Consider the following 13,826-nt stretch of genomic DNA (forward strand, 5'->3'; position numbering starts at 1 on the left):
ATTAGGCTGATCTGGACAGCAACTCGACAAGTAACATCTAATAAATGACAACAAATTGGATACATATTACAGGATTGTGCTGTAATATGTCAACGAAACAGAGAGAGAGAGAGAGAGAGATGGGGGATGCTCATGCAGTAATGATGTTCCACATCAGTGCTTGTCTAATTGAAGTTATAGCGTGGCTCTGCTGGAACATTTATAGTAGCGAGTGGAATTATGCGCTGTCAGTCACCGGTGCCGCGCGCGTCTGGGGCGGGCTCTCTCTATGCCCGGGTCTCCAAGACCGCTGAGATGTTTGTGAATGTGTCAAGAATCTGTACGCCTGCCGAGCGCTACCCCAAATTACTGCTATTCCTACTTTAAGAGTCGTATTTCAGAATTTACTATGCTCTCTTGTTGGTGTCGTTGCTAGGTCGGTAAAACCTGTCCAGTTATGAGTAGTGAAGTCGATTAGTATTATGTGGGATTCCGAAACTGTTAGGCGTTTGCGTTTACCGTGCGCCACGAGCCTGCCGCGTGTTGGATTGTGTCGACATCTGTTGGAGCACTGTCCACGGTGCTGAAAGTCCAGAGTCTTACCCTAAGTGGCGAACAGAGGCAGCTGAGGCGTTCCCGGGTATATGTATATGCAACTCAGATCTTGAGATGACTCGGAAAAGGCTGCGCTCTGTAGCTGTATGGGGATTCTTCGCGTGGGAAATAGCTGTGTTGCTCAGGTAAGGGACTTCGGCAGGAGCCAACATTACGCGGCTTGATTTACTCACACTGATTGTTGAAGTTTCAACTGTTTGATTAATGTTAGGTGCTTTGAGTGCGCCAGTGATTTGAGTGGTTCGCAAATAGGCTATATGACCCTAAAACACTGGGAGCTTTCAATACGGAGTGGATTTTCCTCTCAAATTTGGGGATTGGGCTACAGGCACATGTATATAAGAATCATATCAAGTACAAAAGCCTCTAAGAGAGTCATCTATGCATGATGTTTTATCTCGACAAAACATACATGTGGTGATCCTTCCGCGAGGGATTTTGGCCATTGCCCAACAAATCAGTCAGAAACGGTACGATCATGACGCACGCGCCGTTTAGTATTCGTGATAAGTGAATTACATTTCTGTCTGTATTAAATTAAGACCCTGTAAACTGCCTGCGTGTATCTCAAATCCCCGTTTCCCAGGAATTTGATCGGCATGCTCAGTGTCCTGATCTGATCCTGACGAGGATTTCTCTTCGCTCTCTCAGTAACAGGTGCCATTATCGAGAAATCTCATGGAATAGATTTCTGGGCCGAGATCAAAGAAAAAGCCGCTTGAATTATCCAAAGAAATTGTATATTTGCATGCAATCCGAATGAGCAGAATTGTAATATATATATATATATATATATATATATATATATATATATATATATAAAATGTAACACCTTGTATGATTGACAGTTATTAACGATTTAACACTATGGGCTATTGGATGTGAAAGTGAAGGTATTTGTAGATCAAGTTGTAACATAAGCTTTCTCACATAGAAGCAATCTTTATAGTGCAATTATGGTCCCAGCCAGCCATTGTCATTTGTTATGTAATACAACATGCTGGAGAGGCTGGTGTGTTGGATTTGGTGAAAATATTAAGGCTTTAATATTAAAGTCTCTCTCTCTCTCTCTCTCTCTCTCTCTTACATACACATGTGTCCAAGAAACATGATATGAAACATTGATAGATACAACAAAAGCCTTTTTCATGTTGATACACCTACACATGTCTGCTCCACACATGTTTGCTCAAGCCAAGTGCAGTGTTCAGATGTTGGTTCATGTGTAACAAGTTTGACAGTCTACCCACGTCATAGGGCCATGTTAATTGACATTATGTCAGGCTTGACAAACAGCTATGCTACAGAGCAAACCGTCGGGACCACTCATCTCTACAAAACACACTGCATGTTGCAATATCTTATTCGTTGTAAGCGGGCTGGACTCCCCTTTCAATAGCTACTCTCTCTCTCTAAGGATGTCTCTAGCCCGCCCACTTCAATACTCTCTTCCCACTTCAATACTCTCTCCGGCTCTCATTCCTTCCCTGAGTCCTTCTCAACTAAGCACAGTACAACTCCACAGAGGTAATGCTATTGCTGAAAAGTCTAATCCCACTCAAGCCGTGCATCACCGCCACCAACACAAGTCTTCTCATTCAAAGGCCCCGTACATGCACCGCCGATCGTCCTCCGTTATTTAACGACGCAATGCATTATTCTCGTGTGACGTTTCTGTGATAGTAATGGTCCTCCGCTGGCATCCCCCTGTATTGAATTACTGATATCGTGGCTGTGTCCCGAATGGCACCGTAAGCGGTCAAACGTGGTACACTATTTAGGCTATCGGGTACCATTTGGGATGCAGACCATGCCTGTTGCCATGTCCCTGAATGGCACACGTTGCAATGTGTATTGGTTTAGTGTCAGCTCAGAGTCCAAGGAGACTGGAGAGTTTTCTATAGGGTTTATCTATGGGCTGAGTCCCAGATGGCACCCTATTCCTTACGTTGTGCACTACTTTTGGGCCCTGGTCAAAAGTAGTGCACTATGTAGGGAATAGGGTGCCATTTGGGACTCAGATTATATGTGTAATTAGAATTCCGAGGATATATAGGTCAGATGTTTATTCTTGGCTGAGGGGTCTAGGCTTTAAACACTGTTCTCCCTCATCTTCATTACTCTGGGCCTGCATGGCAGCCAGTCCATGTTGGAGCACTTTACTTTCCCCTGTGGGTTTGTGTTGAAGGAATTTTATATCTAGATGATAATAATCAATAATCAATTCGCCTTGACTAATGCCCAAGGTTTGTAAGACAATGGGTTAAAATAATTAGGCAAGGACTCAGCTTTCTGCAAAAGGTTTCTGTAGCTTTATTCATGAGAACGTTCTGCCGTCAGGATAACAAAACAGTCATTATGTAGTTCTTGCTTACTTACGCACATGCATTTACACACAATTTGTTGGTGACCTGCAACCCCCATAAACTTCTCACACTGTTTATCACCTTCTGGCTCAGCCTGTTCCTTTCCTTCAAGGTTAGGAACTCTCTGAAGTTTTACTCCCTTGACCATCTGCTTCTCTATCTCTCTATACTAATTGCATACACACATTTCTTTCCCTCTCCAGTGGTTCCTGGACTTTCCGGAACTAATCAGACCAATCGATCCCTACATTGATCATTACATTGATTATTCATTAACCCTGCTGTATGACTCATAATTCATCATGGTTTATTGATTCATTTACCTTTATTAGATAATTCTCTTATCAGTTTGTCACTTCACTTGAATGGCGAAAGGGACTCTTTGCACACTGTGTAGGGCAAGCTATGTACTTGCAAATGAAACATTTATGGGAAAGTCTGTCTATGTTTTGCTGGCCAGATAGATCTTCATCAAGGGAGACATTTCACTTGGGTACCTAGCCCACTGTTTGCAAAGCTTGCACTGTGCCGGGCATTGTGGTCCGCTAGGGGTGCTAGCTTTCCTCTAGAGCAGGCCCTTGTCCTGTACTATGGCAATGTGGAGCAACATGAGCAAACGGTCAGAAACCATTGAAGCGGCATCAGACGGGGTTGTAGAGTTGGTGGCAAGGGGCATGGTGAAGAGGGTAGGGGTAAGCCCTGGTAGGCACCATTTTAGAGGTAGTATTCTACTATAAAGCCATATGTCATACCAGGGCTGGGAGAAGAGAGGGAGGTGACCTGGCGGGCAGCACTGGCAAGAGAAGTAGTGGATTCCATTTTTAGCACTCAAATCAAATCAAATCAAATTGTATTTGTCGCATGCGCCAAATACACCAGGTGTGGACCTTTCTGTACAGCACTTTGAGATATCAGCTGATGTAAGAAGGGCTTTATAAATACATTTGATTTGATTTTGATTTGATTACTGTGAAACGCTTACCTACAAGCCCTGAACCTTCAATGCAGTTTTAAGAAAATATTTACTAAAGAAACTAAAGTAAAACATTTAAGTAACACAATAAAATAGCAACGAGGCTACATACACTCTTGTACTTTTGCTGGGTTTCCTGACAACTCGACAAGACTGGACAAGAAAGGGATGTTTGAATCGCATCTCGCATGTCATTCTGCTCTGCTGGAAGTTGGCCTTGACTTTTGTCCTGCTTCTGCAAGTTGAATGACCTCCATCTGGGCTCTTATAGGATCTGTGTTTTGAATCCATGTCATTGCTGGACTGCTTACAAAATGGCAGTCTGAGGGAGAGGATGTTACAGGCAGACTGGAGTTTTGGGAGGGGGATTTTTAGAAAGCAGAGCTTTTAATATTTCACTGTAGATTTCATGCTTGGACTCATTCGTGTCCCCCACCTGCGGACGTTTAGGCAGGCAGTCACTATATTTTGGGGAGTAACTCATGTACACCAGGGTTTCCCAAACCTCTCCTGGAGTCAGCCTACTCCCAGCCAGTTCCACTTATTTCATTTATTCCACAACTGGAACCTGATTCAACTAATCAAAGACTACCAGTGCTGAAACACATCAAGTAAGTATAGCTACAAGGCTGTGTGTTCCTGAGGAGAGGTTTGGGGAACACTGATAAACACTAACTGATAGGCTTTTTTCAGCTCAGCCTAGTGAGTCATTAACTTAGAACAAAGAGTCTAAATCACTGATAAACGCAAACAGCTAGGCTCCTTCAGCCCAGCCTCGTGAGTCATTAACATAGAACAAAGAGTCTAAATCTCCAAATCCTCTGTCGGGCAATCTGACATGAATGTCACCAGAACCCATGTGGTGTGTGCATCTACTGTGTGTCTATCCGCCCTCACTGTGACACACGCACACACGCACGCACGCACACATTTGTTTGTATCCTCCAATCCATCCCCCTGGGTTTAGTTTAACATGCGCTGTTTTACGTGCGCTGCTGTTCTGTACGTGCCTGCCCTGTGGGGATTACTAAATGATCTTCGAGGTAAACAGCGAGTGTTCCCACACCCCACCGGGCATTACCGTGCCAACCAGCGGGCGGCACACGCAGGCGGGCTACACCACGCAGAGAGAGCATACTGGAGGAAACCTATTAAAACTGTCATACGTGGTAATGATGATATGCTCGTTCATCCTAAAGGATTTACAGTTCAACACCTAGTCATATTTATACATGTGTCCAATGCAGGAATCAGACATCGTAGGGAGAGCCCACTGTAGGGAGCCTGTTCAATCTGTAATCTGATAATATCATATAATATGGTCGTTTAGCAGACGTTTTTACGCAAAAGGGATTAACAGTTGAACCTGTAATTATGTTTAGTGTCCCATGCAGGAAATCAAACCAAATCCCAGCTTTGGTATTGGAAACGAACACCATGCTCAGCCAAATATACTGAGGTCACTAAGAAGCACCTTCTTGACTGTTGTCACTCAACTTCATCTTTCTCCTTTTACTATTCAGCACAGACAGTTAAGGTCCTGTGTCGAGAGGGAGGTGTGCAGCTGTTAGTGTTGGGGGTGTTTTGAGAGGTCAGGTTTCTATTGTGCTGTAGTGCAGATCTCTCTCTCTCTCTCTCTCTCTCTCTCTCTCTCTCTCTCTCTCTCTCAGCATTCAGGGTACTATAGTGATCTTCCTATCAGTGACTTTAAAGTTTATTTTATTAATCAGATCTGCTAGGTCGATGATATTGAACATGTGGATGGATGGATGGATGGCCTTCCCTGTAGCTCAGTTGGTAGAGCATGGTGTTTGCAACACCAGGGTTGTGGGTTCGATTCCCACGGGGGGCCAGCAAAAAAAATTATGAAATTGTATGAAATGTATGCATTCACTACTGTAAGTTGCTCTGGATAAGAGCATCTACTAAAATGTAATGGATGAACTGACTGACTGTGGTATTATCTGCTTTATAGGATGTGGGGGTGGTTATTGTTTATCTGACGTCTTCACGGATTGAGGACTCACGACAAACAAGGGCTGATGATTTTAGCAACAAAAATAGTATAATATATCAATCAAATCAAAGTTTATTTGTCACGTGCGCTGAATACAACAGGTGTAGACCTTACAGTGAAATGCTTACTTACAGGCTCTAACCAATACTGCTAAAAAAGGTATGTGTGTGTGTGTGTGTGTGTGTGTGTGTGTGTGTGTGTGTGTGTGTGTGTGTGTGTGTGTGTGTGTGTGTGTGTGTGTGTGTGTGTGTGTGTGTGTGTGTGTAAGTAAAGAAATAAAACAACAGTAAAAAGACATTTGAAAATAAGAGTAGCAAGGCTATATACAGACACCGGTTAGTCAGGCTGATTGAGGTAGTATGTACATGTATATATGGTTAAAGTGACTATGCATATATGATGAACAGAGAGTAGCAGTACCGTAAAAAGATGGGTTGGCGGGTGGTAGCCCGGTTAGCCAATGTCGGGCCAATTGAGGTATGCATCCCTCCCACTCCTCTGTGTCTCATTGTTTGTTTGAGAGTACATTTCCCATCCTCTAGCTGATAAGAACATAATGTATTGGAGGATCTCTTCTAACAGAGCTTTGACCAATGGTAATACTGTACAGTAATGTGTTGTTGGCTGGAAGATACCTTTAACCATTTAACCCCTATTTGGTGTAAAATTCTAAGTGTAAATGCCAGAGCAACCCTTGGGGAATCTGGAATTGGTGTCAATTAGCTGTAATCTCTTTGGCTACGTTTACACAGGCAGCACAATTCTGGCCTTCACTTATCGCTGACCAGCTAGCAAGTGTCTTCACTGATATTTTCAACCTCTCCCTGAGCCAGTCTGTAATACCTGCATGTTTCAAGCAGACCACCATAGTCCCTGTGCCCAAGAACACCAAGGTAACCTGTCTAAATGACTATCGCCCCGTAGCGCTCACGTCTGTAGCCATGAAATGCTTTAAATGGCTGGTCATGGCTCACATTAACGCCACTATCCCAGAAACCCTAGACCCACTCCAATTTGCATACCGCCCCAACAGATCCACAGATGACGCACTCTCTATTGCACTCCACACTGCCCTCTCCCACCTGGATAAAATTAACCTATGTGAGAAGGCTGTTCATTGACTACAGCTCACCGTTCAATCACTAAGCTAAGGACCCTGGGACCGAACACCTCCCCCTGCAACTGGATCCTGGACTTCCTGACAAGCCGCCCCCAGGTGCTGAGAGTAGGCAAACACCTCCGCCACTCTGACCCTCAACACGGGGGCCCGCCGAGTCCCCTGCCGTCCATCACCTATATACCAGGCGGTGTCAGAAGGAGGCCCTAAAAATTGTCAAAGACTCCAGCCACCCAAGACATAGACTGTTCTCTCTGCAACCGCACTGCAAGTGGTACCGATGCACCAAGTCTGGAACCAACAGAACCCTGAACAGCTTCTACCCCCAAGCCCCAAGACTGCTAAATAGTTAAATAGTTAAATAGTTAACCAAATAGCTACCTGGACTAACTTTTTTGACTCCACATACACTGCTGATACTGCTTATTATCTATCCTGTTGCCTAGTCACTTTACCCCTACCTACATGTACATATCTATCTCAATTACCTCGTACCCCTACACATCAACTTGGTACTGGTACCCCGTGTATATAGCCAAGTTATCGTTACTCATTGTGGATTTATTCCTCATATTATTATTTGTTCTATTATGTTCTAAATCTTTCTCTCTGCATTGTTGGGATGGGCCCGTAAGTAAGCATTTCACTGTTAGGACGGGCCCGTAAGTAAGCATTTCACTGTTAGGACGGCCCGTAAGTAAGCATTTCACTGTTAGGACGGGCCGTAAGTAAGCATTTCACTGTTAGGATGGGCCCGTAAGTAAGCATTTCACTGTTAGGACGGGCCCGTAAGTAAGCATTTCACTGTTAGGACGGGCCCGTAAGTAAGCATTTCACTGTTAGGACGGCCCGTAAGTAAGCATTTCACTGTTAGGACGGCCCGTAAGTAAGCATTTCACTGTGAGGACGGGCCCGTAAGTAAGCATTTCACTGTGAGGACGGGCCCGTAAGTAAGCATTTCACTGTTAGGACGGGCCCGTAAGTAAGCATTTCACTGTTAGGACGGCCCGTAAGTAAGCATTTCACTGTTAGTCTACACCTGTTGTTTATGAAGCATGTATTAAATAAAATGTGATTTGATTTCATTTGGTGTTTTTGACCAATCCGATCAGCTCTGAAAAAGATCTGATGTGGAATGATCGGAAGTGATTGGTCAAAAGACCAATAAGTGGTAAAAATATCAGAATTGGGCTGTCTCTGTAAAAACAGCCTTAGTGTATTAGCCTACGTTCCATATGGCAACCTTTTCACTACAGCGAACTACTTTTGATCAGAGCCCAATGTCAAAAGTAGTTCACTATATAGCGAATAGGGTGTCATTTGGGACGTAGATGTTTTCCTCTAGTGTATTTACAGGCGTGTATCAATCAATGTGGAAGAATACAAGATGTGACAATAAAAGCTGGATGTTGTGATAGGCAATCTATGTTTTGGGGAAAAGTGGTGAGCACTAAGGGTTGAAATTGGTTTTGATTGGTGTGCGCTCGTGTGCGTTTTTGTGTGTCTGAGTTGGTCATGTGGGTGCCTGCGGTCTCTCTGGCCCCTGCACTTTACTGGTTGTCATGAATGTGGCCACACTGGCTTGCTGACTCATATAACCCTGGTTGTGTCTTCCACACACAAACACATACACACACTCACACACACAGTGACTCAATTCTCTGTATCAGGGCGATTGAGTGAGTGGCCTGTGATGAGGTGCTGGACAGGCCTGACAGGGTCTTCAGTAAGCAATCAGGTATGAGAACCTGGGGATTATCATATGATAACTCCTGATGCGAAGCCCTTAGATGGGAGTTACAGCCCTTAGATGATAGTTACAGCCCTTAGATGGGAGTTAGAGTCCTTAGATGGGAGTTACAGTCCTTAGATGGGAGTTACAGCCCTTAGATGGGAGTTACAGTCCTTAGATGGGAGTTACAGCCCTTAGATGGGAGTTACAGCCCTTAGATGGGAGTTACAGCCCTTAAATGATAGTTACAGCCCTTAGATGGGAGTTACAGCCCTTAGATGGGAGTTACAGTCCTTAGATGGGAGTTACAGCCCTTAGATGGGAGTTACAGTCCTTAGATGGGAGTTACAGCCCTTAGATGGGAGTTACAGCCCTTAGAAGGGAGTTATCACATGATCATTTCTGGGTTCGAGGGCCTTATTGCTTTTATAAAATGGTTGTCAACATATAAAAAAAGATGAACATGTTTTCATAAATGTTATATTGAGTAAATTTGTAAATTAATCTTTCCACCATACAAAATAGTAGGCAAAAGTCAGTCGTAAGTTCTGAAATTGTGAAGTTGCTAGCCAAATGGGCTGGTTGTTCATTCTATCCATTCTATTTGCAGTGGTTGCTATGCTAAACAAATCACTGGCATGCAGCTATAGAAGGGTTAGCTGACAACGTCACAAAAATGATGCGTGTGATTCAATGGGGCAGAAGGACGTGTGTTGTTGTGATATCTGCCTGCTAGAACTACCAACCATGTCCCATGAGATAAGCTCTGGAAGATAGATATCTGCCTGCTAGAACTACCAACCATGTCCCATGAGATAAGCTCTAGAAGATAGATATCTGCCTGCTAGAACTACCAACCATGTCCCACGAGATAAGCTCTGGAAGATAGATATCTGCCTGCTAGAACTACCAACCATGTCCCATGAGATAAGCTCTGGAAGATAGATATCTGCCTGCTAGAACTACCAACACTCACAAAGCCTGATAGTGGCTCTTCTAAAGCACTGTTATAAAGCTTTAAGGAGGTTTGAAGATGTGGTTATGATCTAAGCTCTGGTAGATATCCGCCTGCTGCCATAGAACTAACAACACTTTTAACACAGTCTGGCTGGTGTCCCAGTGGACGTTCTAATCTAAAGCACTGGTGTGCAGCTGGATGGTTTTCTTTGACATACATGTGACTGTGATGTAAGGTTCTGGATATAAGAGGAAAAGAGCAACTGTCTGCTTGATGGCTCGTTTCACTAACTTGGCCTGTATTAACATGAGATGGTTTACAAGAGGCACTATGGATTTTTGCCTTGCATATCTACACTAGCTAGCTACTGTACATTCCCTTGAGCTTGCCTGTCTGAGTCAATTGGACATTTCCCTCTTCCTACTTGAGCCTTAACTCTGAGATATACAGATAGCTTAGTAACTATACATCTGCGTGGTACTTGATGTATGACTGGATACAACAATATAAACGTCTTCTCACCCCCCTACGTGATGCTAGGGAAGATGTGAAACCACATCTGTGCCCTCTGTCTCCAGATAGGGCGACTCACTGGCGGCTCGCTGGAGCGGAATGTTCCGGGTGCAGGGCAAGGGGCATGAGGCAGGCATCTACCCTACCCGCCGGGGCACAGATAACTGCTCATTTATAGTCTTGGTCTATTCCCTATATAGTGCACTTGTTTTGACCAGGGCCCAGCCGTAGTTCCTCTGCTCCATTATACTGTAACTATGCTTCCAGGTGTGCTTTGGCACAATTCTATAATGTATTTTTATGTCTCCCCGCTAACTCATAGTTTCTATGCTCCAGTAGCGGCTCTGCCATTCTACCTCTACTTGAATGTGTGCTTTAGGACAATTCCATTATATGTTTTTCAGTGTCTGATTTGCCCTGCTTAGGGACATATCCATTATGTTTTACCATTGACTACATTAGCACATAGAAGCCGTACGCTTGACGCTGCTGGCTCTCTGACTCTCAGTAATAACTCTCTCTGCGAAGAGAGAGAGAAGAATCTGGGGGTCTTTAACTCGATCCGCTCCCTTCTTCCCCCCTCCGTCGGCCTTGTGTCACTGGCTTGCATTTTAACAGATAGATTAAGGAGGGGAAGCGTTGAGTTATAGATGACGTTTGCTGGACGCGTCACTCGTTGCCCCAACGCTCTTTTCTTTCTTGAAGTTATTTTCTCTCTCTTTCTCCCCCTTCTCTCTGTATGGGCACTCGGTCCCCCCCTCTCTCTCTCTGTCTCTCTCTTCCTTCTCTCTCCGTCTCCCCTTTTCTCTGTCTTTTCGCTAGGTGAAAATCTTCAGAGCTGCCTCTGGAAATCAGAGGCAAAGCAGAAGCAGCAAACTGGCCTAGTAAGCTGCTTAAAACTATGTTTATTTAAGTTATCTCAGAGCTATGGAGGATCTGGAGCAGAAACATTCAGGCCTGATTTCACTGCTTGACAGCACTAGCTTAATGCTAATGCTAATGCTACACACACACACACACACACACACACACACACACACACACACACACACACACACACACACACACACACACACACACACACACACACACACACACACACACACACACACACACACACACATACATACATATTTGTGTGTAGATTGATGATCATTTTTTCCCCATTTTAGAATAAGGCTGTAAAGTAACAAAAAGTGGAAAAAGTCAAGGGGTCTGAATACTTTTTGTTACTTTACAGCCTTATTCTAAAATGTTATTTTTTTTTAATCATCAATCTACACACAATACCCCATAATGACAAAGCGAAAAACGTTTTTTAGATTTTTTAGATTTTTTATTTTTTTTATAAAAAAAGAATTACCTTATTTACATAATTATTCAAACCCTTTTCTATGAGACTCAAAATTGAGCTCGGTGCATCCTGTTTTCATTGATCATCCTTGAGATGTTTCTACGACTTGATTGGAGACCACCTGTGGTACATTCAATTGATTGGACATGATTTGGAAAGGCACACACCTGTCTATATAAAGTCCCACAGTTGACAGTGCATGTCACAGCAAAAACCAAGCCATGAGGTCGAAATAATTGTCCGTAGAGCTCCGAGACAGGATTGTTTTGAGACACAGACCTGGGGAAGTGTACCAAAAAAGGTCTGCAGCATTGAAGGTCCCCAAGAACACAGTGGCCTCCATCATTCTTAAATGGAAGAAGTTTGGAACCACCCAAGACTCTTCCTCGAGCTGGCCACCTGGCCAAACTGAGCAATCGGGGGAGAAGGGCCTTGGTCAGGGTCACATCTGGAAGAAACCTGGCACCATCTCTACGGTGAAGCATGGTGGTGGCAGCATCCTGCTGTGGGTATGTTTTTCAGGTGCAGGGAATGGGAGACTAGTCAGGATTGAGGAAAAGATGAACGGAGCAAAGTACAGACAGATCCTTGATGAAAACCTGCTTCAGGGTGCTCAGGACATCAGACTGGGGTGAAGGTTCACCTTCCAACAGGACAACGACTCGAAGCACACAGCCAAGAAAATGCAGGATTGGCTTCGGGACAAGTCTCTGAATGTTCTTGAGTGGCCCAGCCAGAGCCAAGGCTTGAACCCAATCGAACTTCTCTGGAGAGACCTGAAAATAGCTGTGGAGTGAAGTTCCCCATCCAACCTGACAGAGCTTGAGAGGATCTGCAGAGAAGAATGGGAGAACCTCCCGAAATACAGGTGTGCCAAGCTTGTAGCGTCATACCCAAGAAGACTCGAAGGCTGTAGTCGCTGCCAAAGGTGCTTCAACAAAGTACTGAGTAAATGGTCTGAATACTTATGTAAATGTGATATTTCAGTTTCTAAAAACCTGTTTTTGGTTTGCCGTTATTCCATTTTAGAATAAGGCTGTAAAACGTAAATGTAACAAAATATTGAAAAGTCAAGGGGTCTGAATACTTTTCCGAATGCACTGTGTGTGTGTGTGTGTGTGTGTGTGTGTGTGTGTGTGTGTGTGTGTGTGTGTGTGTGTGTGTGTGTATATATATATATATATATATATATATATATATGAATCCTATTATCTTAAGAACATGTTTATTGCATGAAAATAGGGTTTTCTTCTTGAATTATGATGAAACACAATTTTAATGCAATAAACATGATGTTCTTAAGATAACAGGATTCATGATGGTTTTGACATAAAGAGGTTAATAACGCCTTAGCGTACTACTTAATAACAATGTTAGTATTAAGTCGAAGAAAGCCCCTCTTTTGACAGAGGATATGTTTTCGTGCTGACAGTGATTCAAACCCTCTGTGTTCTGTAGATTACCAAGTGGTAGAGTGTATAGCCCAGTGTTCAGTGGCCTACTGAGTTGACTGAGTGAGCACATCAAGAGTGAGTCAGGGTCAGGCATGGCTGCACTGAACACACACACATACATACATTCATACATACACACACACGTACACTGGGCTTTGTCATACGGCACACTGCCAAAACATTCCCAAGCAGACCTTTATTTCACCCTTTAGCTTTTAGAAATAGAGTGAACTGGACACTGAAGTAGTTATCCTGACAGCTTGTTATATGAATCCTACAAAGATACTAGAAAACAATGGAAACTAACCCAACCTGGGTAGTTTTTCTTCTTTACTTACTTCCATACAGCTGCATGACCTGAGGAGGTAGGGTCAGTGAGCGAGTGAGCAAGCAAGCGAAAGGGCCAGACGGTTAGCCCAAAAATAATCATGTCGTGCCACTCCGCCGCCATCTCTTTACCCATGGCTGTGCCTGTGACTCTGCCATTTGAGTGAATCCCAAACAGCTGGGCTGCAGCCTGTCGCGGTCTATTGTGAGGCAGGCCAGTCCGGTGTCACCCCCCTTGAGTTGTCATCCCCTTCGTCCGAAACCCTCCGTGACACGCAGGGGTGACACAGGGGGCAAGGGGAATGATGCAAGGTCAAGAGGTCATCGGGCACCGTTGGCCATGCTGGCATGTTGCCTGAGGGGTTGGAGGGTCGGCCCAGTGTCAGCCTAGTGTCAACTCAGCATGTGTGTGCATCTTATT

General features: G+C 44.1%; 1 protein-coding gene across 1 annotated transcript in view; it reads left to right on the plus strand.

The window, feature by feature from the left end:
* The first annotated feature begins 308 nt into the window (after positions 1–308).
* LOC106610166 (glycine receptor subunit alpha-3) overlaps positions 309–13,826 on the plus strand; it is a 155,717-nt gene continuing 142,199 nt past the window's right edge. The window contains exon 1 of the mRNA XM_014209347.3: positions 309–719. Coding sequence (XP_014064822.1) covers positions 649–719 — 71 coding nt within the window. The 5' untranslated portion in view covers positions 309–648. The remainder of the gene's footprint in view (positions 720–13,826) is intronic.

Source organism: Salmo salar, chromosome 08, assembly GCF_965601325.2.
Source record: "Salmo salar chromosome 08, fSalSal1, whole genome shotgun sequence".
Classification (NCBI taxonomy): Eukaryota; Metazoa; Chordata; class Actinopteri; order Salmoniformes; family Salmonidae; genus Salmo; species Salmo salar.